Below are 27,885 nucleotides of genomic sequence, written 5' to 3' on the forward strand. Positions count from 1 at the left end.
ACAAATATTTAATGATAGCTTGAAACTCAATTTTTTATTGTCACAAAAACCCTCACACTGGCACATTTAAACAATTGCCAAGCAGCAATTGAGAGTCTTGGTTTATCTGAAATTTTGGTACCTGTCAACAAATGCGCAAAAACATTCCCCAACTTTTGTCGAAGAGTACTGCCATTTTCATGCTGAGGTTGGAAACTTTTCAGACAATCCTTCCAATTAAATTTGATAAATTAATAGAAAAAGGTGATGCACACTTTCAAAGTTAAAAGTTAGTAACTAAACATGTTTTTGTAAGTTAGTAGCAGCACCACAAAAATTATAAACTTACAAAATATAATACCAAAGAGTGCAGATGGTTACTTTCTCTTATTCTGAGCATAAGGTGGTATTAGTGTTCCTTTACAAAAGTTTTGCAATTAAGGTGAAATGGAAGGTAATTAAAATAAATATAAGTTTCTATTAAGATAGGAACATATATATTATTGTTTTAGTATTTTCTCTTTTAAGCAATCCACTCAAATTTAACTCTCACAGCAATATTTATGTACAGTGAAATTATAAGCCTCTATAATATATAAAAAAAAGTCATGTATGACACACACAGTTCACAAATTTGAAGTGGCTTATATCAGCCATGACACACCATGGTAATATATAAAAACAAAGAATTACATGTAACACACCACTCAAAATTATTTTTATACAAAATATATGAATATGCCAAGCAATATAAAATCACTTGGTCACTGAATATAAAAAGAGAATATTTTGAGAAAAACCTCCAGCTATTATGTTATTTATGAATTACAGAGTAAGTAATTTTCAGTTGCCATGCCATGCTTTAAACTGGATCTGTATGGCCAAATTTAACTACCTCAATACTGAACATCCCAATGTCCTGTAGGGGAAAAATACTCGGTAAGAGTTAAAATGCATTTTATTGAGAGGCAGTCAATTCTTTTACACCATATCTAATGAATTTTTACATAACTGAAAACTTTAACCAAAAGAAAATTCACATTATTTAAATAGAAGCAATATGCAAATATCATATCTCCCCACAGCATTATCACCACATGAAGGGAGTTGACAGGTGGCAAAAAGTTAGTGAGAGATTGAAGGCCCATCACAATGATGCAAAACTTTTTCTTGAGTTAATAATTAAATATTAATTTGAAGAAGTAAATTTTCCCAACATAAATAAATTCAAAGCAAATCTGTAAGTTAACCATCATTAACTCAACTTCCAAGCAACTGTCAGTTTGAATAATTAATACAGAAAAATATAGCAGCAATAAGATATGGTTAATTAGATTAGGTTCTTTGATACAAATAAATTTAAAATAAAACTGCCACAAACATACATATTTTCATTTTATAACAGCATGACACCCTATAACTTCCACAATGGGATAAATTGGCGATGTGTATTTCAGATTTTAACAATAAAATTCAAGTTTGAGCATGCCAAATATGTAAAGTTCTGTATATATACACAATATCTCAAAAAATAAAAAATTGTTGTGACTATATTAAGGATGCTATCATACACCCTGAAATTAACCTGAAAAGGATTAGGTACTAAGAATGTAAATGCAGTCTTTTGCGGCTGGAAGAATTAACCGTTTTGACAGAAAATCTTGTGACAGGAAGTAGATCCCCACTTCTTGCCCTGATTTCTGCTTTATAGGCGCATGCTTGATTATATTTCACTGGTTTCTGATTTAGATTTAATGTCTTCAAATTTAAATACCAAGCACATTAAAATTCTATGCATGATGAAAACATGGGAAATGCCCCTCAATTGCATGTTTTATTGCAATTTAAATTCCTCTAAGTGTGAATATGTTTAGTACCAAAAATAATTGTATATAAATTTACTCAATTAAATATTTGGACAAAATATTGAATAAAATCATTATTTTGATGATGAATCTTGGAAAATAAATCAGAATTTCATTTAGGGTTGATTCATAAAAGAATTAAATTAGGAAATTTTATTTTCCTCAATGCATATAAATAACAAAGTGAAAATGTCCCCCTAACTAATTTATGTAGATGTTAATAATTAATCTTTGCCTGTGTTACCTACATCACAATGCCCCAATTGAGGTGGCATTATTGAAGCAGGGTGTAAGTGTAACATTATGGAACATCCTAAAAAAATCTTTTTCTTTTCTGGTGTGCTATAAGGAAATTATGATTGAAACTGATTTGAAATCAAGTTTTCTAACTTCATATTACATACTCTGAAATGATAAGAAAGGAGTATCACAAGGCAGCAGAGAAAATTATGAATGAGGAAGGAATATGGGTACAATAGAAGACAAATGAGAACTTATCAAATGGGGGATATGGAAAGCTGTATAGGAAAGGGACAAGAAAACCATGGATTACAGATGAAGCTTAGACAATTTAGAGAAGGAAATGGAAGAATGTAATTGCTGAGTTAGGTAGAAGGAAGTATTAAGAGCTGTATAATAAATTGAGGCGGGAAACTAATAGTGCAAAAAAGCATGGTAGTAACAGAATACAAGAATGTGGAAAGTTAAAAAGAAAAGGTAAAATTGGTGCACTGTACAGGAAGGTAAAAGCACTGCCAGGAAATAAAAGAGGAAAGCAATGTAAGCAATCAAAGATAAGTCAGGAAAATTATTAATTTAACTAGGGATATTATAGGGGAACTATGTGGTAAAGGCATTTGACCAGCAATCTTGGGCATAGAAAGAAAATATGTTGTAGATGAAGACGTATCAGGTCCAGGCATATTTGAAGGTGAGATACAAAGGGGATTAAGAGAAATGTAAGGCCATGGGCAAAGATAACATTCCTGTGGAACTACTTAGGGTTTAAAGAAAATATGAAAGTTTTATGGACTAATTCATAGCATATTGAAATGAAATAAGTAAAAGTTATTCATTTCATTTCAATATTTTATGCAAATCCCATAAAGTTACACCTGAGACAACTTAATTCATAGGATTTTTGAGGGAATTATTTAACTAAAATATTTTGTCCGATCAATGTCACCACCCATCCCAAAAAAGGGAAAGGAAGCCAAACATGAGGACTACAAAATAAAATGTTTAATTTCATGGACAGCTAACATGGTATTCAGGATTATCAATAACAGGATGGAGAACACAGCAAAGGATTACTTAGGGGATGATCTTTTGTGTTCAAGAAGGGGAGAGGCAAGCATGATGCCTCAGCAGTAATGAGGTCATTAATAGAGGAACATACAAGATTATAAGAATACAATTAGGATGCATTTGTCCATTTTGTACATTTTGAGAAAGCATTTCATAGAGTGAATTGGGTGGAATTAATGAATGTATTGCAGAAAATATAAGTAGACTGGAGGAATAGGAGACTAATCTGCAACCTGTACAAGTCACAGACTGACCAGGTGCCAGTGGCAGATGGAGAGTTGGGATGGGAAGTTTTAGGAAAAGGGGTCAGGCAGCGGTGTCCATTATCACCCTTGCTGTTCAATGTATATGTGGATGAAATGGTGAAAGAGGTATAGGAAGAACTGGAGGTAGGAAAGAAAATCGGTTGGGAATTCATAAAATCAGGTTTGCTGATGATTAAGCATTAGTTTGTCAGTCAGCAAAGGGGTTGCTAACTCTGCTGAGTGCATTTGAAAGTCAGTGCGATAGGTATAGGATGAGAATAAATGAAAATAAAACATAGGTTACCCAGTTTTCAAGAAAGACAAAGGGTAACTCAAGCATTGAAAATGGAGCTCATTAACTTGAGCAGTCGGAACAGTTTATCTATCATGGGAGTCTTTGGGGGCAACATGGTCTAGGCGGTAGGGACTTAGGGAGAAAAATTTGCTAGGCAAAGAAGAATGGCTTTTGAAACGTGGGTAAGGATATGGGTATAAAAGGGTGAAATGGATAGAAAAAAACAAATGAATAAGTGCTTGTCATGATGGAGGAGTAGGAAGTTTTGGGAGAAATCCAATGGAGGCAGGAAAAGGATGGATGCAGTGTTTTGAATGGCAATGGCATGTTGAGGACTGTGATAGAGGGGAGAACCTTACACAAGGATGGGGTAGAAATAGGATAGGCATATTGGACAGAATCCAGGGAGGGAGGAAGTAAAGTGGTATTGAAAAGGGGCTTATTGTATTGTCAAACTGTGTTTTCTTAGGAGGGGCAAGGAAATACATTGTTGTATATGCATCCACCCAAAACCTACCTTAACCAGTATAATACCAATAATAATAAAAAATAATATGTGCATTATGAAATTAGAATTAAATACCGCATATAATGCAAATGTATTTAATATAACTTTTCTGTCAGCATAAAAATATTATAACAATTATTTATCTAAATTTTAATGTTCATTTACAAAAGCAAATTAATCATATCTTAGCAAGAATTTTGTTTTACGATAATAATGTGCATATCAAATCAAAAACTTCTGTAACTTTGTTGGGTTGTACACAGTATTGGGCTTAAGGAGAAATTATGAAAGTTAATGATTCAAAAATGGTCATTTTACAAGTTTATTTTTAGTGGCAGACCTAGCATGTTAAATTTGCTAGTGCAAATAAAAATATAAGCATTTTCATCACTTTTTTTTGGTATCTCACTACGTGCATGGACCGAATACCTTAAGTTGACACGAGGGTTGCTATTTATATTTTCAGCCTAATAATGAAAAGACAGTAATTTATTGTTGAAAATGGTTTTATTGTTTTTCGAAGTATTCTCCATGATAATCAATACACTTTTGCATGCGCTTGAACCAATTTCTATTTTGATGCGCTTCGTGCACGAATCACTTATGTCGGATTTGTCTCGCCTTGGAAGTCCGATACAGTGGATTGCTGTTTTGTTTCAGCCTCATATGCATAGATCCAAGATTCGTCACCTGTGTAGATATTATGCACAGCTTTTGATGCACCGTGATTGTATTTATTGAGCATTTCTTTGCACCAATTGATGAGCATCTTTTTGAGCAATATCTTATTGATGCTCGTCATACGAGGGTGCCTCAATCTCATGATAAGTCACTTGACGATCTTCCTTTCCTAGTTCTTGCACAGAATCAATGTTTTCTGGCACAACAACTGATTTTAGCTGACCTTCTCGACTTTCGTCACTGAGCGAACGGTAGCCATGATGGAATTTGTTATGCCAGCGTTTCACAGCGGCAAAGGATGGGGCTTCATCGCCAAAAGTGGAAGTACGTCGATCGGTGCACTCCTGTCTTGATAATCCATGTCAAAAGTCATAAAAAATCATCGCACAAAATTGTTCACGAGTTAAGTCCATTTCTTCACTGAGACAAAATGTTCGAGTCACTGTAAACAACACAAGTTATGATCACACGACAAAATGTTCTGAAGAGAGTTAGTGTTAAAAGGATCAAACTTTCAGATGGAAATGTCAGATGGCACCTAATGCACTTTGTGTTGTCAAGGCTGAAAATATAAATAGCAACCCTCGTATCAAAGGTAGAAGGAATAAACAAAGCAGATGGTCTTTCACTGCAAACACTACACTTATGATTTATTGTATCATAATGAAGTTATTGCAACAAAGAAAATGACTTCATAATTTTTTACAGCTGAAATTGCTTTAACTGGTATCATTACTTCTAGGGATGTATCAATGTGTAATGTGAATTAATAGAGTAGTTCACCAATGCTCCTGAAGTTTCATTTAAGTCATATTTTCACTCCCAAACTTCACCCTACACACATTGAATTAAGCATTGACGCATATGAAAACACATTTGAGCCAGTTCCTTTTAGTTGCCATAAGGGCATTTAGGAAAGCCCTTAAGGCGACTGCATTTAAATACCTGCACAACATTTATATAGGAATTACTTTGCGGACCAAGCCATACATTATCCTTTTCCCAAAGGAGGGATATGTTTGAGCAGTGAGTTTCTGCTGAAGTATTTTTCTCAACCTAAATTATCTGTAAGCATAATACAGCGCACCATTTGTTCATTTGAAATTTCATTTATACAATTCAACAAGAAAATAATGATTTGACTGGTGATATTACACCATTAAAGAGGTCATTTTGCACTGTAAACTCAATGAGATAAGCCTAACATATATTGACAGAAAATACATGTTTGAAGAAGGGATGAAACTTAAAATCCATAGATTAGAAAAAAAACTAGCTCCTAAACTTACTGATTTGCAAAATATTGTTTTGAGTTTCAAGTCTGATCTTTCCATCCTCCTTTGGTGTACCATATGCATATTCGATTCTCCCATTTACCTTTCTTTATAAAGATTTTTTTAAATTATAACCTTCAACACACTGCTGATATTTCACCCAAATGTTATTCAATCTAATCACTGCAAACTAATACAGGTTCTTCTTTAAATGCACAGTAATTTTCATATTATTATTTGTGCCCAAGTATCTTAAAAACCCTAAGTCAAGGGTGGATTTTCAAAAGTATACTAGATTAGATAGAACTCTTTTGTAATGCCTTCAAGGTGTTTCAAAATTGTGGAGTAACAAGAAGCTGGGTTTATGGGATGCTACGAGGGTCATCCGGAAAGTAGTACCCGTTCGTGCCGCATGAAGTGCTGACGACGCGAGTAGCCGCTGGACGAGGTCAGATAGCTTCAGTGGCTTGTCTGCCTTCTCTGAGCCAAGTTGCGTGACGCTAGCATTGCCTGTGTTGTTTCTGTGATTGTTTACAATGTTTAAAAAAATTGAGAACGCCGCCAGTTGTGAAGTGAGGGCAGTGATTAAATTCCTCAATGCAAGAAACGTTCGCCCATGTGATATTCATCGCCAATTAAAGGAGGTGTATGGAGACAATGTAATGGACGAGTCGTCTGTTCGGCGGTGGTGTCGCAACTTCAACATGGGGAGGGGGAACACACACGACGATGAGCGTTCGGAGAGACCGTCTGTCATTACAGACCAACTGGTGAGCTCAGTTGACGAATTCGTGAGGAACGATCGGCGCGTCACAATTGATGACATCTGTGAGCATTTTCCCAATGTTTCTCGAACAATTGTTCATGAAATTGTTAAACACCATCTGCATTATGCAAAAATTTGTGCAAGATGGGTCCCTCGCGTATCTCAATGAGCTGGCGGCGAAGGACTATGCAGCAGGAATACAGAAACTTGTCACACGTTATGACAAATGCCTTAATTTGCTTGGAGATTATGTTGAGAAGTAGTTTAAAGTATCCTCTTTCAAATAAAATTTTTTATGTTTGTTAATATTTACTTTTGTGTCTTTATTTCACGAACGGGTACTACTTTCCGGATGACCCTCGTACATGGCAAAAAAACAACATAATACAAGATGAGGGAAATGCCAGGGAAAACATTTCAGCTAATTCCCATGAAAATCATCATTTCCTCTATAATATAACATAACGTTGGATGATGTCCCTGAGCTTCCGTGCATTTCTATGGAAAAGGTTATTCTACAACTACAACACATTCAAAACAATTGGTGCAATAATCCAACTTAAATTTACCTGCAATAGCCAAGTCATTCACTGTGTTAAAATATTGAACGAGGGTTAAAAAAATCAGAACATATTGACAAATGTATACAAAGAAGTTAAGAAAAATAAATGTGTAAGATTCTGTGGTGCTTACTTGCAGTTAGTTCAATGGAAGACAGCATGCACGAAATTCCAGTTTAAGCAGGTTCATTAAAATAAGATTTAGTATTTCACAATATTTTTGGTATGTCCATTCATGCTTAGAAATTAATTCGATTGTGTACAAAATTCAATATGTCAGGATATAAACCTCTGGATAATTTTGATGCATGATTGTTTAAGAAAAGTATTGGGCGCATGAAATTCCACAATATATATTTTCCTGATATATTAAACACAGGAACTAAAACCATTTTTACCGAGTAGATTTCAGAGTCCTCAATGAACTTAATGGTAATTACCAAATGATACCTTAAGGGCCCACCGGACAAAATATAAGCATTTTTATGCATGAATGCATGGGACCAGCTTAGTGACGTGTTGAAAATATGTTACGTATCCTAGTTTCGCAGACAAAAGTGTATCAGTTAACTATTTGACTGAAGCCCTCTATGGTTTATTTATTAAATGTATATGATTTCCCAATTGCTCAGAAAAATGATCTACTTTACTTGCATTCCTTACTAAGAAGTGTCCAACATCATGTTACTTATGTTAACTCATATTTTCATTAAAGAAACCTCTCTTTTCATGTGTTTAGCATTTAATTCTTATCAAGCACAAGGCACACGCATTAATCACAGGTTGTCCCTAGTAAATTTTGGTGCATGACAAAATTATTTATAAAACTATGAAACCTACATTAAAACCATTTGCCTCATTTCAACTTTAAGCTTTCATATTAGATAGTCCACATGACAAAGGTACATTTTTTGTTCTTAAATGTTTGCAAAGGAGTTTATTATTATTATTTTAATTATGTTAATTTTGCCCTTATTTAATAGTCAACATTTAACAGTATCAAAGATTATTTTAAAAGAATCTGCGGCTTATTGTTGAATCACATTATTAAACAATTTCAAATTTTTTAGTTGAAACTTTTGCTGTATGATATATTGGGATGATGGTTGGGACTTTCTCGTTCAAAAAAATCCTGTGAACACAGTGGGTGGAGCTTGAGAGGGATTCCCATTTGACGTTCCATCCTTCTCTGTCACCTCTTCCTGTTTATCTTTTATTCTTGATGGCTTGGCCCCTCTCTAAACACATCTTCCCTCCTATCCAATTTTACTCCTCAATTCATCACCTAACCACTCATTCCAAAGAAATTATTTTCTTTTAATCATCCAAAAATGTATTGTGGTCAAGGGAATGAAAATAATAAGAGGAGATTATAATTTTTAAGAAGTACTCTTACAGGATTATTTTAAATTTTGGGGTTTTTATCAATTGCTATTCATTTTTTTGCACTGGAAAATGGTACATTTCTGTCCTTGGCTATCTTTAACTGAAATTTTTAATAGCAAAAAGAAATATATGAAGTTAAGTTATTTTAGAAAAAAATAATATAAATATTTAAAAAAATGAAACGAAAAAGCCAAATCTGTTAAAAGCAAGTCCCTATATTGATTGAATTTTGCTAAAAATACAACACAGTTTGTCATGTTCAGGGAAACACTATCTTCTTCAACTGTGGATTAACATTGAAAAATTTGATAAATTGAATTGATCTAACTTTTAAATGAGAAAAAATAACATAACGGTGTAACTGAATTTGCACAATAGCAACTTCCACAGACCACCTTAAATTGCAAAATCAATTTGGGTGTATTACTAAAAATACCTCACTGAGTTCAGGGTGGTGGGGCAAACTAAAAAAAAATCGCATTGGTGCATTAGAAAATGGCACCACCAACATGCTGACTATCAGGAAAGTCACGAATGGCACACCATCATTCATTTGACGAGGTCAAATGCTATTAAAAATTGTGAAACTACAATGTTTCTACTTAAATTCATTTCTAATATTGTTTTATACTAAGTTTGATTTTTGTCTAATAATATTCCTATGTACATAGTATTCAACCAAGTTTTTAAATATGAGGAAGGGGATGATACTTAAGCTCCAATTCACAATTAATTATGAATATCATAGTATTTCTCATACATCTGTGACCATATGCTGACTTCTTCTCAAATGGATGAACATGGAAAAGTTTCAGAAAATAATTTCTATCTATTGGAAATAAATTAACAACATTACAAAATTATGGCTTAGATAAAAATCTTACATATCAGTATTTGTAATACTTTGCCTACTTTTACTTTCACAACACCAAATGTATTATTACCATTAGTGTCTGATACAACTTATCTCTGCAATCAAATTTTGGACTTGAAACTCAGGTTTATGCACCTGTTCATGACCACAAACAGTGACGGAGAGTACGAATGATGTTTCAGATTCTTAAAATAATTGCAAATACTAATGGATATAAAATACACGCAAATTACTTTTCAGCATCATGGATATTATTTTCATCATGTAAAATTATGGCAAATCCATGAGATTCATGTAGGCATATGCTAACCCAAACCAGTTGGCAGTGGAAGTGAATTCATACTATGTTTCAGTATTATTAAAGAAAAAATTCAGAGCATTCACCCATGAAACATTTTGATATATTTAATTATTTGAATATGCTGAGATGTATCCATTATCTTAGAGCATCTTTAACACTGGTAAATATAGCATTTATTTTTCATTGATAATAAAACAATATTTTACCATGACTCCTAGAAACTAAGGACAGGCAACAATTTAAAATTCAATTTTTCACCAATTGCAAATTTTTAATCTGATTGGAGACTTAAGAGAACTGGACAATTTTCAATTTTACAAATCAAAATTTCACATGTTTATGATTAACGTTAAAAAATTCAAATCATAAAACTAGCAAATGGCCAATTATTACATAGAAAGCTACTATCATTCCCAATAATACTGGTAAAACATGAGAATATCTTAAATTCTTGGATCATACAAAGGTTAATTATATAAAATTACTGTACACAAACTAATACGTTTAATAATGTGGAATTATCCAAGAGAGGATTAGTTGGTGAATATTATTATACAATTCTTTCAGTAACTTATTTAAGATCTTTAACCAACAAACAAGATTTTGTAAAATGTTTATAATATTATTTGTAAAAAGCACAACCAACTAAAAAGTAAAAACTGCTTTTAACTTATTGTAGGGGCTATGATATACATATTGGCTTAGATCAGTTATATTGAGTACAATCTCTTTCAAAAATAAAAACAAACCACTTTTTAGACCAGATTATTCACTAAAATTACAAATTACTTTCACGACTAGTGCAGCATGTTATTTAACTGTACATGGTTGGAAGACAAACTGTCTCCTTTTCTTAGTTAGTTTTTACAAACAAGTATGCTGTTTAGTGACTTCATTGTAATTTTAATAATCAATGCATACAAACAATTCAGAAGTAGATAGTATAAATGAAAACAAATTTAGTTTCCTTCAATAACTGAACTCACTCTTATGTGGCCTTTAGGAGGCTCTGTATTTGGTTTATTCATTGAGATCAAAGGTCCAAATCACAGCAAGTAAAGACTCATCCAAATGATGTTTCATTGGTTATGCTTCCCAGGATTGCCAAAGCCAGGAGTTTTAGTACTTTGATACTTCTCTGTTGTTAAGCTAAACCAACAGTCTGTTAGGATAAAATAAGAAAAATAAAAGGATAAAGCAGAGACAAAAATCACAAAATTAATAAGAAACAAAAATTCAGTAAGCAATCACAACCACTAATTATGAAATTAAATAATAGCAATGCAAGATTATCATTAGTTATCACCGATACTAAGATTTTTTAATAGAAATAAAACTGAATGACAGAAACTGAAAGTTAATTGTGGGGATAAGAAAAAAGGTGAAAATTAATAGGCTTATATGTATTCCCAGATTAAAGTTTCTTCAATTAAGGCAAAAAGTAATGGGCATGGATGTGCAAAACGAGGTTTTTTCCCAAAACATCACATCATGAATCAAATTAGAAATGCTTCCCAAATATTGAATAATAAATAAACTGAGATAAATAAACTATCTTTCCATTGGTGCACATTTGTATTCAGCTCATATCATTTGCTAACTAGAGATTCCAAGCAGAACAGCTATTATGGAGTCAAGCTCCTCAGGCATTATAAAATAGCACATTAGACCTCACCCTATTTTTTCAAAGGCCAAAATGATAATATGCTTAATGAAAAATACCAGCATTTTGCCAGTGATGGAACTCACATGACAATCTATCCCACGCGAGACCATTTTGAAGTACAGAATTGTTTGCTAAAATTTTATGGCTATTAAATTTTCTTTTGTAATTTATTATACATCGACCTCTCCTAGTCAGATTTTCATAAAATAGTATCCCCATTGCTTGGATTCACGTGAACAAAATAAAATTTTCTAATACACACACAACAGTATGCAAAGAATGAATTTAGAATGCCTGCATTTATCATACAATATTTTATACATGGTCTTTTAACTAAGGTCTTCACAAAGAGCCTGATCCCTTGTTTTATACTACTTACTTCATAAATTTAAGATTGACTGTAGTTTCATTTTCCATTCAATCGTAGTTAATAAATAATGGTAATAGTTTTAAAAAAATGTGTGAAAAACTCACTGAAATATCAAGCAGAAAACTTGTACATTCTGTATGCAAAGGAGCATGCAGTGAAATTATACTGTCGATAAATTTTCAACTAAATAGCAACTATTTATAATTGCAAATTTATCTCACCATGCTTCAATTGTACCCATTCATAGCAAAATATAATGGAAGACTTCACCTAAAAAATAGAATTTATTTTCTGAACTACATAATTTGCCAACTCTTACTATCATCAGCATTTTTTGAGTACCTATGAAGTAAATGTATTCTAGCAGGCAAGAGGCAGGATGGTGAATTCACTAAACATGATATTTTGAACTAATATTTTATAGACATTTACAATACCTACACTTTCAAAAATGTGTTGCTTGTAAATATGTATCTCAATTTTCTGTGCTTGATATTATTTGCAAACACCAATGAAATCACCAATTTTTCTTGCATAGGAGTTGAGCATTTAAGAAATTTTAGATGCTAAAATCAATTTTTCAATTTTAACCAACAAATCTTTTTCGGCAAAATTTGATTCATCAAAATTTTGATTGATTCACTTTAAAAATGAATACAATGAAGCTTCACATGCCTTTAGTAATTCGTATTCAATGATTAAATGCAGTCCATCACAAATTACATTCATTTTAACATTCCATATCATAAATGAAAGTTTAACACATGAGGTATCGATCGCATTTCACAAATAGAATTTACAATTATATAATTGAAATTTGAAGTTCTTTTGGTGAACGTGAAATCTATAAGTATGTCAAGGCAAATTTATTTGTGCTGAATTCCTGGAAATTCTAAAGCAAGCAACTTCACAGATTAAGTCATCCACCCTTCATACAAGTCATCACCCTCAAGTACAAACCCCACATTTCAAGGATAGACATACTGGTGACCTTCGGCCCACAAGTGATTTAACTGTTAAGTGGGAGCAGTATATACATGCCTCTCCTAAAAGAGAAACTTAAACTATGTAATATGTGAAAGAAAATGCAGTAGTAATAATTAAGCTATAGAGAGAGTTTTCATGGTTAATACATAAACAGAAGCAGATTCATGCACAAATTACAGTATATGAAATAAAAATGCAAATAAAAAAATCATTGTGGGTCCTTGGGAAATTAAAACTACTGTGTACTTATGTGAAGGCATTAAAAATCGTTTTCACAACAATAGCAAATAAAACATCAGAATGGTTTTGACATAAAAAATGAATAGTAAATATTTTATTCTGCTATTAATGTGATTCCTTATTTTCAAATACAAAATTCCAAATTTTATTGACAAAACTCTGACAAACGTGCACCAAATGGGAGCATAGTTATACGAGTGCTGCTCAGAAAGTTACCTCCATTATTCTATATAAATACACTCGAACAGATACAAAAAATTCATTATTTTCACCTCAAAACTACATATCTCTACTATTTTATACATATTCGCCAATCAGATTTAAATATTTTTCATATCTCTGAACTCATTTTGAAAATTCCTTCCGCATGAAATTCTGCTAACGAGATTGTAGCCAACCGATGATGGCATCTTGAAGTTCCTCATTGAAATGAGCGCAAAACATGTAGTAGCTTAACTTTTCAGGTGTATTTCCATACAACAGAGTCATAGAAATCTGTGGAAACTTTCTAAAGACTTCAGATATCGTAAAATGTCAGTTTTCACGAACTTCCCATCAATTTTCAGGTGCAGTTCATTGTTCGCCACAGACAGGCGGCCACTTCTGTTATTATCATTGACATTTATGATCACCCTTAAAAGAATGACAACACTGACACACAACTCTTGTCACTCATCACAATTGGTCAGTACAGAGCACAAATATCCCAATGAATGTCAGCAGCTTTGAAGTTTTTTATCAGTTAAAACCTTATCACTGAATGAACCTCACATTTGGTAGGAATTTCAATTGTACTGTTGCTATTGTAAACAAATGTAATCGGCACGGCCTTCCAACCACTGAAGCTTGAGACATACTGATACTGTATGCGTCAATACAGAGACCATTCAGCTCCCTCCACTAATTCTAAAACTACACAAAAACGGAAGTTGTTTTCTGGACAGCCCTCGTAAATAGGTTTATATTCTCAAATGGGTGAAATCATCAGCATTTATGAAAAACCCAAAACTTAGGCGGGGATAACCAACCTACTGGCAGGTGTTAATTACCAAGTTAATTCCATGAATGACTATGGCTCAATGACAATTAAACAATGCAGCATTCTCAACTCTTTAAAAGATGTACTCATATATTATGGTTTCTTAATTACTTAAGTGTAAACAGCTACAATAACAGAAGCTTTGAGAATTTCTCCTAAGTTGATCATTTCTTACTTGGGCTATAATGATCATAAAGGGGCAAAATTCTGTAAGTCTATAAAATCACATTTAGGTATTATATGAGCCTATGGATTTATTTACAAAACATGGCCAAAAATATAATGATCTAGCTAGGATTCACATAATATATTCCATAATTTCTGTCATTGATTACATGCAAAACTGTTTCCTTACCAGTTGTGAGCTCAATCCAAATAAGATTTCAAATGATAGCCAAGCACAAACCACAATCATTTATTCCATAGTTGCTATATATATGCCTTCCGTGAATGTATATATATATTCTTATAACTGTGCTTCTCGTATCAGTAAAATTTTTCACTGAAAAATATGCATATCAACTTTTACAATGGATGCACTCAAGAGCCCATCACATTCCTCAATTTCAGTCAATCCAATAAATTATAATTAATTATACTGCAGTTAAGAATAAAATTTATTATGGTCAAAGCATCTTCTTGGCAGAGTGGTCTTGAGCTTTCGACGAGCAATCACAATACCTTTTTTTAAAACCCTTGGTTCACATTTCTGAAAACTTAGTAATGACACCTTGTGTTCAAACCATGGTTGGCATGTTAAATTATGTAAAACTGACTTGCTTTATCCTTTCATCACATTTAAAATATACTCACAAAATGATGCCCAAGAAACTCAAGACATCAACAAAATTGCCATGGAAAGTGTTAATGACAAAATTTAAAATCCTTCTTACAAGGGTTGCATAAAATTCTGAAAACATTGATTTGGCTTGATGATGGATAGTGCAATCTTTTTGATTGAAAAGTCAGAAAATGCATAATTTGTCTAACTTAAGTCATCAGTAGACGTGTAATAGCAGTGTTATTAACCAATTGTGTTTGCAGACGGGACTTTTTTTAAAATGCTGATTGAAGCATTAGGTAAAATTAAATGGAAGTACTACTTTTCAACATATACCAGCTTTATTAAAAGCTCAAACTTTCAATAACATTTTTTCAGGAAATTCATATTAAAATTTATTTTTATGGGAATAATACGAGGTTAGTGGCCGAAGTACTAAGCCATCACCAAAGCATGATGTGTAATTATTTATAATAACAATTTTTAGTGGCCACTTGCTCAATGATTTCAAAGTTCAAGGAAATATTTCCATAAGGAAGTATAGGAGATCATCTAAAAAAACCCAAATTTGCCAAGCACCCCATCAATGATTTGGACAGGTATACACCTGCTTACATGAAAATGTAATAATGAAAAATAGCTCCTTTGCACAAGATCGAATGAATCTATTATTTCTACTCACGTTTTATTCTCTTTGTGAATTACACACTCTAAAACACTGTTTTGATGTAAAATTGATGAGGGATTTCAACTGGGAGTAAATCTCAAATCCTTAATGATTGACCTCTTTAGGAGGTACAAAAAGATTAGTACAAAAAATTACAGAGTAGTGGCAAACCAGAGTATTTGGCACTAAGACATGTTTTATAGTGAGCTTGGGGGAGACTGTTTGAGCATTTCTCAATGCAGCTGCTACAAATTTCTTCATTGGTGTGATTATTTCAGAACAGTACTGCATAGAAACTTGGTGCAGGAAAATTTGAAAACAGGAAATGCTAAGCTGTTGCATCATATACTCTAACACTGTTGACTGCCACTGCTACCTAAATTCTGAATTAGTATATGTGAATCCTACTCAGTATAATTGGATAAAAATTTAAAACAGGTGAAATATATTTGAATGAGAAAATGGAATAACCTAATGCAGGCTGATCCACTTAGTGTTCATAAGAGGAAGATGTGTCACACTTGGTGTTTGATTTTTTTTTGGCGCCACTGTTCATTAGCTGTTGAGAGGGAATATGGAGGAATATTGGGCAGCATGGAATGGTATGAAAGTGGAAACTACAATCTGAATAAAACAACAAACGCTATTTATAGCAATACATTTTCAATGGATTTCCAAAATTATTTTTCTACAATTTATTGTGACTTGTATTGTACTGTGCTTTCTTAAAGAAATAGGTTTCAACTCCTGTGTTATCATAGGCACCTAGTGGCTGAAACAGTTGTCAATTCAGGAAAACTAGATTTTTTTCTTTCCATGTGGACTTACCGCACAAAGCAAGAATATATTCCTCTAATTCAAAGTTACAAAGATCTCAGACATCAGTATTTCAGGTAGAAAGACACCCTATCAAAACCTAATCATTATTTCAAAAAAATATACAATCACTTAATTGCCAAGCTTACCATGTAAAATGAGTTTAGATAAAACAATTACCGACATTTTTGCCAACTCTCAGATGTTGTTAGACCTTTTCCTACAACTAGATGCAATACGGTACCATGAATGATGTTCCTTCGAGGGTCACTAGATGCTGCAATGTGTCACACCAAGCATGGGATATTAAGGAACCTACCATGACTGTTGGAACAGAATCCAATCCCATAATTAACACAGAGTATCATATCTTTTGGATGCATGAGTACTTTTCAGGCCTTAAACCTACCAAGGTAACATAAAATGGCCAATGTATTAATGCAGTAATGCCATTACTGATTACCTGAATGCAGCAGTGCAAATTAAAAATATGCCTGGCCTATCTCATTAAATATGCACGTAGCCTATCTTCATGGCATTCAGTGTCACAAATCAGCAGAAAGAGATCACTCTTTCAATCTTGAATCTAAATTGAACTCTGAATATTTCATTTGAATTGCATTACAATAAGGGATGGTTTTTCCTGTATATGGTTAAAAAATCTGTTTAAATTCATGAGGACACTAATATGGTCACAGGCAAGACATTTAGTAAGTTATTTATGTAAGAAGTCCAATCTCAAAGGGACAATGAGGAAAATATCCCTCTTATACTTTTCCAACTATCGCACTATTAACTATAGTGAAAATAATTCTTGCATATTTTTCTCTTTTAACCTTTAGAAAGTGAATACCACATTTTGTTGAGCAATGGAAGTGATTATTATTCCGTCAAACAATCTTACTGAAAGTAAAACCATTTAATTAAACATTGAATTGTGTTAATATATGTCAAAATATATTGTCATTTTGATTACATAAATTTAAGCCTGACATTTTACAACATTATTAAGGAAAAAATATAATACAACTCACATGTTAACACTTACACAAATATGAAAGACAGCATTCACTTCATAAAAAAGAGGAATAAGAAGAATGACAACATCATAAAAAGGTAACTTGTAATGCACAGTAGAGGAAAGCTTAATATACAACAAAACCGAATTAAATGCATCAAATCATTATCTGTACCATAAAATTTATAAAACAATAACTTCATTAAGGTGAATTTGTATATAGACTAGATGAAACTGCATTTTCTATAACTTCTCATGCTGATGAGGATTGAAGCATTATCACAATATTAGCCTATGCTTTATAGCTTTGCACTAATGAATGAATTCTTATTTGACATTAAAAAATTGAATGCTGAGAGATATCATTTGTTAGTTTACTAGTATACTCAAGAGAGATTACTCCATAATGATTTACAATTTACTTTGATCTCACTTGCAAGGTGAAAAGCAACAATAATTCTTGTGTTTTATCCCATTAACTGACTATGTTCCATACCCAATTCTTCAAGGAAGAGTCCCATAGGAGTTTTCTTCAATCCAATACCTTCAATTCGGTTCACCAACTTATTTTTTATGTTCCTCAGCCTCATAGATGCATGGATGAAGGTCACTGGAAGTCATAGAATAAGAAATAACATTGAATAATGGCATTAATACAAACTATCTACAAGGACAAATAAATTATAGTTTCTATCACCCATTTAAAAAATTAATATTCATACAGAACTCATGACAGAACCTTATATACATTGATAGCTGGGCTAAATTAATTTTAGTACCTTCACTACCTCTAGATGCATAACACCTACTAATAAACCATATTCATTTTTATACAAGAAATTTTAGATAAAAATATCCAGTTGAATTCAGCTAGTACAGTTTCTTGGAAAAGCCATTTCATTTGAAATTTAACACCAATTCATTATGCGGATGTAAAATTCTTTTTCTAAGTATTTTTATTGTAAAATCATGAAAGCATTCACAGTTTTATCCCTTCCAATAAAATGACTATTTGATAAAATAATGCCTAGTCACCTACAGTTCTGGCAACAGACAGAAGAACAGAAACAAAAACATTTTTTATCTGCATTTTACGACAGAAAAATGTTGAGCTGTGTATTTCAAATGTTTCCATATAATATTGGCAACTCTGGGAGGGTGAACGAGTGCTGAATTTTCATTAAAGTGACTGGTTTGGCTCATCAGAATTAGGTACTTTGATCTCATTGTTTCGCTGCTCATTCATTATCTACCTTTCTCTCAATCGTTTATGTACGTATGTATGACACATAAGGTCAGCAGAAGTCCAAAAAATTTATCTTTTTCCTCAGCAAATGTGTAATGCCAGTGCATTCTTTCCATCAAAGACTTGGTTTCATTTTACAGGGCATTTATTCTTGGCAAGTCAATTTAAAAGAACAGAGCAAGCGATCACACAGAGCATTATCTTGGTATGTTCTGGTGGATGCAGGGTAGAGCAGAATAATTATTCACATAACATAAGCCATCAAGGTATTATTTTTCTCCAAGAACACGCCACTGAGACAGGGCTGGAGTGTTGGAAATGTTTTTTTACAAATTAATTTCAAGCTATTATTTCTTAAAAAACTAAAATATTATTGTTTATCAAAAAGATGGATATGAAAGAGAGGGCGATAGTAAATTGCCTGATTTGTGTTAACTTAAAACTTTCTTTGGATTAATTTATATGGCTGATTTCATTTGTAATAACAAATTAAGAAAAAAATGATTTTTGGTCTAATGATGGTGCTGGTGTTGAATTTTTTGATGGCTAATAACTTGTATATACTTTCATTTTATTTTACAAAATTTTCATTTTGATGACAAGGTAACCAATAATGAAAAAAAGGTTTTAGGTAAACTTGGAACTATGAGAGAGATTTTTGAGATATTTGGACAGCCAAAAGTAATGGTTTCTATAATCTACCAGCAATGCCAAACGTATGTTTCTGTCATCTTAGATTGTGTGTCACACCTCTACACACCTAAATTTTTCAGGCACAAGATATTTGTGGCAAAAAATCCCCCTACCATGATGTATGCATTTTATATGCTATTTAAGGCTCACAGAGCCTTACTCTCCATTATTAAACTAGCCCTTGAGTTGATCAGTCGGGCTGGGATACTATATAAACACATTCAAAAAGCATTCATGCAAGGTTTCACAGCACAACTATTTTGAACGTTAAGATTGCATTAATAAGTTTTGCTTTGTGATTGGCACTAAAAGATATTTTCTAGACCAGTAGCAATCTATGAATTCTTGGTTCCATTCTTACTTTGACAAGTGTATCTTAAAGAATTTACAAAATTCATAATTTATTTCCTTTAACTGAAAGATAAAGTTACAGGAACACTTCCTTGTGTTGCGAACACTAACTTCTGTCCATATCCATCCCCATTAAAATCACACAAGCAGCATTATACATATTGAAAGTTGAAACTAGAAGCTGATGTTATTTAAGTGAGGTATTTAAAGTTCATTTACTAATCAGGCTCAAAGTGCTCATTTTCTACTTTTTCATATCATGGCAATTTAAAAAAATTACAATTTATGATTAAAATCATGATAAGGGCACTTTTTGAAACCAATTTAAGGCCATATATTATGACAAGACACATATGATTCATTTCACACACAGAATGAATTCAGATTCAAACATGCACAAAATGGGTATCATTTATATTTGTAAAATATTCCTTATACCAGTAGATTTTATCAGATTCAAAGTGAATCGCTTATGTTATATGCCAGTATATTCAGAATTTCATTTTACACTGTTATCATCTACCTTAGTTGGGAGACCATCAGGTAATCTGAGCATAGCCTACACTAAGTGCAGATATTAAGTCTGGATTGGTGATTATGGCACCGGGAGACACAAGAATACAGGAGTATAAAAGAAGTAAAATGGGAATATGAAGTATGGTATCTATTAATAAAACTGGGCGACAGTTGAAGAGCTTGGCAAATTAAATTCCATTATGAATAAGAATACCAATGCGTTAACCTACTAATTGCAACTTTTAGATGAATACAATATTGCAGACCAATTTAGCTCAACTAAAAGATAATCTCTACAAATCCTGGTCAATGGCAATGATTTTTACACTTTGAAATCATTGCATCGCAAAGATAATTGCTCTCCACAAAAAGATGTTTGCTGAATACAAATTCAAGCTTTAGTAAATACCGCAACAATAACTTTAGTAGAGTCACCTCTGATTTCCAGACAAATATAATATTTCATGGTACAAAAATCATTCCCCTAAATGGAAGTTTGAACCCAGATCCCTAAATTTTTGGCCAAGTGCCTTACCAATGAAGCAACTACCAAGGCAGACTCTTACACTGTGAATTTCTACAGGTACCATGGCTAAAAATACACACAAGTATTTGCCTATGTGTTGAAACTGCTAGTAGTGAAATAAGTCTTTGCAAAGAAAATACAAATAATATTTATTCAGGGATCATGAATTTCCAATAAGTAGATCCTGAAACTATTGAATTCAAACACCTTCACCTCCAATGACAAATTTTTCCTTCAGATAATAGTCACCACCATGGAAGATGGCATGGGCACACCCCTCTTATGCCAGCCTATTCATCGGCCACCTCGAAAATACTTTCAACCAAAACAAAAATCTTATACCTCTCACTTGGGCCCGCTAAATTAACCATCTTCCTTCTTTGACACCATAGTCATGAAAATCTAACCTCTTCCATTGTAAATCCTAATTTTTCTAGCCAATATTTTTCACTTCTTTTCTTTCTTGCTTTCTTTTACATTGATATCTGACTCCAAAATAATATATTAACTTCCAGTAAAAACTAAACCAACCACCAACAATACTGCCATTTACATAGCTTTCACCAATCCCGGAATAAATATTTCATACCATTTTCCCTCTTTATTTGCAGCCACCTCATATTATTGCATATGTATCCCCTCTATAGAAGAACACAGGTCTCTATCACTCACTTAGCAAACATGGGTACCCTAGCAAATCATAGTAAAATCCTATCCGCCACTGCCAGATACATTCCTCACACCACAACACACCACCCTGATATTCTCGATCTTATCACCACAAACTTTTTTGATACAAAATTCAACAGATCCCATAGGAATTTCATCCCATTATTTTAATTAATGACTCCATATTCGGCAAAAATGAAGAAGTCTTACTTGGCAGATTCCACTAGAATTTTTATTTTTCACGGTGTTTCACTGTAAGGCATGGCCTGATGATGTTGCCTTCTGACAAAACCATGGTCATGAAAAATAAAAATTCCAGTGGAATTCACCCAGTTAGTCTTCCTTCATTTGTGCATAGTATGAAAGACTTCCACCAAGTACCGCCCGAGACAGTATCTTGAATCCATATCCCTCCAACAACCAACATTCGCCTCCATTTCTTTCAAAAGTCCACCAAATTTGCGTGACATGGTAAAATCAACAAGACCCCCAATTACCCCCTGCAACATTCCCTACTATAACCATCACCTTGCAACAGCCAAAGGTGTAAATGCTGTCCTCTTTTCCACTCCAGTCTTTCAAACTAACCTCAATGGCCATTTGTGCCACAGGCCATAGTCATAAACCACCTCTCCTCTCTTACTGCGTTGGCATTTGAACAACACCCTATCCATTTATATCATTAATCACCAACACTCCACAATATCTCCTGCATTCCACAATCATCCCATTCCAAAGCATATCACTTCCAGCAATCAATTCTTAAATAATGGTAATAAAAATCCTCCCAGAACCAGCAGAAGCATTGAGGTAAGAACCTGGGGGTTGGCACATACTTGGCTGCTAAGGGCTTTTGAACTGCCAAGTCTTCACCAAATGCACTAATAACAAAGAGCCACCATTCCCTGCACATTACAACTGTGACATCCCTTCACATCTCTCCTAGCAACTTCCTTTTACCTTCAACCTGAAAACTTCATTCCTTCCTTATTTAAGTACATGTTTATTATTTTCCTTTCTTTTTAATGTACATATTGTACATGTTTGTGCATGGGAATTTTTGCTTTATCATTTAGTAGCTTGTGTTCATCCAAAACCTACCTAAACCAGTAGAATAATAAGATATGTTTTAATAGAGCCTACAATATGTACATCACACTTGTTTTGAATAGATGTATTTTAAATCTGTAAATTTAACGGTGGAAATATTATGACATCATAAGTACAAGATTAGAAGACAGGTGAAAATAGCGGTTAGTAAAATATACCTTTTTATAACGAAACCTATCATTGTGACGACAGCTTCCAAACCCTGGACTTCCCATTAAAATGTTCTTGTGGAGCACCACATCCTCAAAATAAAGTAATTTGTAACCCGTCAATTTTTGTTCCTCAAAGTTATGGCAACATTTATTTTATAATTAACTAAGTAATTAAATGTGACACTAGAATAAATAGAATCCCTGTATACATAACTTCAAAGAACCAGGGTATCTAAGAGATTAATTTAGTGGATACATCCAATAATCTAGAATGTCGTTTGTCTAATAATATTTGTTCAATTCCAAATATTAATTGTCACATCAGGCACTTAAGACCCTGACGAATGCTAATAACTCATTAAAGACCACTGTGGTTTTGGCTGATACTGAGAGTTAATTAGCAACTGCTCAATGGCAAACAAATAAAAATGTTCTCCACTAATTAGTTGATAGAATTCATTGTACCTGCAAATGGCAGCAAAATGCCAAAAAGGAAGACAACCACTGAGCCAAGCATGTACACAATGAAGTATCCTCCCAAAATTATGAGCAGCAAACTAATGAAAGGATGGTCTTTCTTGAATCTTGTGGCAGTTCTCTTAGTATTGGTGAAGTAGTAGAACAACCCAAAAGCCACGCCAATTGCCAACATTCCAGACAGCATTTTAACTGGATGAATAATCCTGTGAAGTTAAAATCAGCAAAATTAGCACAATGTTGGCAAACAATCAAAATAAGTAATCACATTTCTATGATGAGAAGATAATGAAAAAATACTTTCTTTAGCATGAACTCCATAGAAGACCACTCTGTCTCAACTTTGTATAGTTACATTTCTGCTTCCTTCCATATACGAGCAATTGAAAAATTATTAAATAATACTCCCAAGGAAAATTTTTTCAGTCCCTTTGCAGCAAAATTTTGTTAGCACTTTTTTCTAGTTCCTATAATTCCATTAAAATGTGCCACATGGGTCCCTCCCATTTCAAAATTCAATTTAACTCTAAAACTGTCATTGCAATAATGCAGCTGATATCAGAAAATCTGGTTTAATTGAGCTCAAATGATATTTATGTCATTAGAAAAATCATTTTCTGACTTCTCTGATTCAGTTTCACATCATAGATAAAGGATTTGGATGTATGTGAATTCATTGTTCTAGTGCTGAAATCACAATCATTAAATCATCTTCTAAGAAAGGGAGAGAAATGTTCTCCCTCTGCCATTTAACACCCATAACATTCCTTCAGTAGTACCAACTAACAGGAATGACAAATAGGAATCTCTTGAGAAGATTCTGGTTACTTCTACTGTCACTCGATAATTTTTATCGCATATTAAAAGTTTTGAGATTCATAGTACATATAAAGAAGCTAGCCTTAGATTCACCCAAGCTGTGTGTTTTTTGGGTACCAGAACTTCCTGGGAAATCATAGGCAGCTCAGGGAAAGGAACTAGCCCCTGCCCTGATGTGTGGATTTCACACGTTGATGGGCTTAGTATTAGGTGAGCTCTTCCCTTACTTAACAAACCAACCTTCAAGTTGATAACTGTGGAATTTTTTGTCTCCAGGGTAACTGTATGGAATGTACACAACAAATTGAAAAAAGTAACTTTTTAATTCCACACACACTTCATTTAGAGCACAACATAGGTTTCAATCCTGGACATCATCACCAGGTGATATAAAATACCTGATGCATCCAACGCCAAAACATAGGTCGTGTTCTAAATAAAGTATGTGTGGAATTACCAAGTTACTTATTTCATTTGAATACATAGATAAATACGGATTAATTAGGGGAAGCAACCAACAGTTAAAGTCATTTGTTAAGAGGATTTTGAATATTTGAAAAAATTTTAAATAAATTTAAATTACTAACCTCCTTTTACCTTCCCATCCAAAGCTGTTGGCTGCTGTCTTTATAACTAGCAATGGAATCATCAAATTATGAAAAAAGGAACGGAATCTGGCATCCACTGGACAGTCTTAAGCAAAAGAATTGTTCACCAAGCAACTTTTAACTAAGGAAAGAAACATAAGGACTGGATCTCTTTTTGTGGTAGTATGACATAAACCCCTGCACTAATCCTAAAATACTACAGTATTAAACCCAAGCCTGGTTTTGCATGTGAGAGGGAAGCTCATCAAACAATAAGCTCACAGAATGTGAAATTCAAACGGTGTTGCAGGGTGGCCAATTCCTTTCCCTCTTCCAATCGTGGTATCCCAATAATATCTGGTATCCAAATACCCTACACAATAATGCAGCTTGAGTGACGATGAAGATTCCCAGATGCATCAGCCATAATGACACCCAGCTCAGCACTCTACTCACTTGGCTGACACACCCATGGCTTAGCATAAGTTAATTCTAAATGACACTCCAAATGCTGGTCAATTAAATATAATAGTGCGAATCCGTCTTCACTTGAAAAAGGAAAAATTATCATGCAACAACACAATATCCACACCTAGGTAAATATTTGACTCCATACCTAAAAGAGAGGCATCCACCAAGCTAAACATGTCCTATGCCTATATATTCCACAGCGACAGACAAAGAGAGGATAGTTGATAGAAAACAATGTAACAAAATCAAGTAATTAAGGTCAAACAAGAATACAGGTCATTCACTGATCTAAAAACTGTGAGCCAGATTTTAGAAAACTGGAAGAAAGATCTAGTCAACATTTCTGTTGAAAAAAGCCCTTCATCATTTAAGTAAGAGTAAAATGGCATGGAAATGTACACGCACATACGTATCATATAGACTGAGGCTTTTTTTTTGTTTTGCAACACCCGTCGGGGAAATATTGGTTTTGTATGTCCAAGTCTGAAAGCAGCTTTACAAATACTTAAAGAGTAAAATACAAAATTGAATATAGTGTACATCACATTAAAAGATAACAAACTCTTTCAGACTTAAATTACACTGAAAATGAAATAAAATTGAAATATTTTGCAATTATTTTCATATAAAATTAATCAAGGTCCATACATATTTTCTTATGCAATGAAGAAGCATTGACATTTCGTGTACTTTCACTGGAAAGGACCTACTTGCGTGTAATGACCGGGATATTATTATCATTTTTTCAAAACCAAGATTAGAACCACAACTTATATCACTACGAATTCATGCAGGTAACCTTTCAGACGTGGACGGCATTTATAAAGATGACTATTTGGCAGATGAGTCATCAAATGATAAATATTAAATGCAAAAACTTTACAGCTAAAAGTAATAATGGATACTAAATAAAATATTCCTTACCCAACCAAAAGGAAGATAACGACTGACATTAAAAAATAATTAGTCTGGTAATACAAGAGGTTCTGTACAACCCTATTTCCCCATTTTTCCATATCTTTCACATTGGGGATTTGGAATCTTGCCGAATCCAATATGAAGTCGTGAAGACTCCTCAAGGGTGAAATTTCCACTTCCATGTTCGTTGCGTAAATACACAGAATGTGTCTCTATCCCACAATCAAATATTGAGTTGACAAATTGCAGAAGACAACTTCCAAAACATTTACACAAGAGAGTCGTCAGCTAAGCTCCTAGATAGCCCAGAGCAAGGATCGCCCACTCCCGTCATCAGCCTTTAACTCTGTTTTCTTTGGAAAACCCGCTCGAAGAGGGCGTTGTTTTACATTGAAACTGGGCCGTTGTTTCAATCTTGATTGATAAGTAGAGCTAGGGTCGAATTACTACACCGTGGTTTACTTCTTAATTATTCATTTATTGTTAAATGCTCGTCTTCCATCTTCATATTTTGGATACCATCTTCCATATACTTTTCATTTTTTCAACTAATTATGATTAAAGTGTAACCTTGTCGTACGAGCATAATCCGTTCCCCGATCTTTCTCGTTCAACGAAACACTGGTTTAGAGAAACATTTTTTTTCCATATAAAGTAGTGTAAAATATTTTAATGCGTTCCATTTCGAAATGAAATAACTTTTGTGCAAAGTTTGTTCAAAGATATTATATAGACATCATTTAGGATTGTGCTTCGCGTCCACCTTTTTCTTCTACCGCGGAATTAAACCACCGTGGATGCAAATTCCATTCTTAGAAAACAAAAAATCGAAATAATTAGTTTATTATTCATGATATATTCCTAATTCATTTTCATAAGAAACCTGCTGAGATACATTTGTTTTTGCCGGCTCTTCAATGTTTTTGGAAATGTGACATATCATTATCATTACGTAAATTTTTAGCGCCCATAGCCAGTCTTATTAGGGTGACGCTTTACAAAATACAATGTAACAGAGAATTGTAGTCTTCATCTCTTCCTCTATCGCGGAATGAGCCAACCTAGAATACGAATTAGATTTGTGTGAAAAACGAGCTAAAATAATTAGTTTATTATTTGTGATGCATGCCTAATTTTTCGAGAAACTGTCAAGATACATTTGTTTTTGCCGACTCTTCAAAATGTTGCGTAAATGCGACACAGCGGTATCATCTTTAATTTTCAGCGCGCGTAACAGCTGCCGTATTAGGGTGATTCTTGTTGATGTACGATGCAACAGTTTCCCATTCTTTCAGCATTTCTCTTATTGCGCTAGATAATTGTTGCTTTGTAGTCACCTCCTCCTCAGACAAACTCTCCTCCACAACATCTTTCTGTGAAACTCGACGCAACTCCATCAACTCTTCTAAAGTCAGCTTTTCCTAGTTTTTTAGGATAATACGAATTGTTAATGTCCACCGTTTGTATGTGCGTAATAGATCAGCTACATAAAATATATTATAGAGGTGTGCGCGAAAGGTCACTAATAACACGCCTGAACACGTTTGAACGAATGTGCGATCATTGGCGACACAAAGATGCCGGTGAAACTAGTGCTAAGCACAAACGTAAACAGTGCAATCACTTCGGGCATCCCCCTCTCCTCGTCAATTATGCGCAACGTCGTTCTCTAAGCGAATTATTATTGGGCACAATATGTTTTCCCCTTAAACGAATTACTCACT

General features: G+C 33.5%; 1 protein-coding gene across 3 annotated transcripts; it reads right to left on the reverse strand.

Moving 5' to 3' along the window:
• Positions 1 to 499: 499 nt before the first annotated feature.
• Positions 500 to 26,502, reverse strand: Jwa (PRA1 family protein Jwa). 3 transcript variants are annotated; one of them, XM_071585406.1, is made up of 4 exons: positions 26,168 to 26,502; positions 23,355 to 23,572; positions 18,123 to 18,236; positions 500 to 898 (listed from the first exon to the last, which is right to left on the reverse strand). In XM_071585406.1, exons 1-4 carry the CDS (start codon positions 26,341 to 26,343, stop codon positions 876 to 878), a joined length of 531 nt encoding a protein of 176 aa, XP_071441507.1. In that variant the 5' UTR covers positions 26,344 to 26,502; the 3' UTR covers positions 500 to 875. The 3 variants fall into 3 exon arrangements, with proteins under 3 accessions (XP_071441507.1, XP_071441499.1, XP_071441490.1); XM_071585398.1 differs by lacking the exon at positions 500 to 898 and adding an exon at positions 10,176 to 11,204; XM_071585389.1 differs by lacking the exon at positions 500 to 898 and adding an exon at positions 14,713 to 14,846.
• Positions 26,503 to 27,885: the final 1,383 nt, after the last annotated feature.

The sequence above is a fragment of the Hetaerina americana genome, unplaced genomic scaffold, assembly GCF_022747635.1.
Source record: "Hetaerina americana unplaced genomic scaffold, ioHetAmer1.1.p SCAF_1, whole genome shotgun sequence".
In the NCBI taxonomy this organism is placed as follows: Eukaryota; Metazoa; Arthropoda; class Insecta; order Odonata; family Calopterygidae; genus Hetaerina; species Hetaerina americana.

Coding starts and splice junctions, on each gene's coding strand:
- Jwa (XM_071585389.1), bottom strand. CDS start 26,343: ATGGAAGTGGAAATTTCACCCTTGAGGAGTCTTCACGACTTCATATTG. Junction 23,573..26,167: donor GTTATCTTCCTTTTGGTTGG/GTAAGGAATATT, acceptor TTAACTTCACAG/GATTATTCATCCAGTTAAAA. Junction 14,847..18,122: donor ACTCTTCCTTGAAGAATTGG/GTATGGAACATA, acceptor CATATTTTTCAG/TGAAAAATTTTACTGATACG.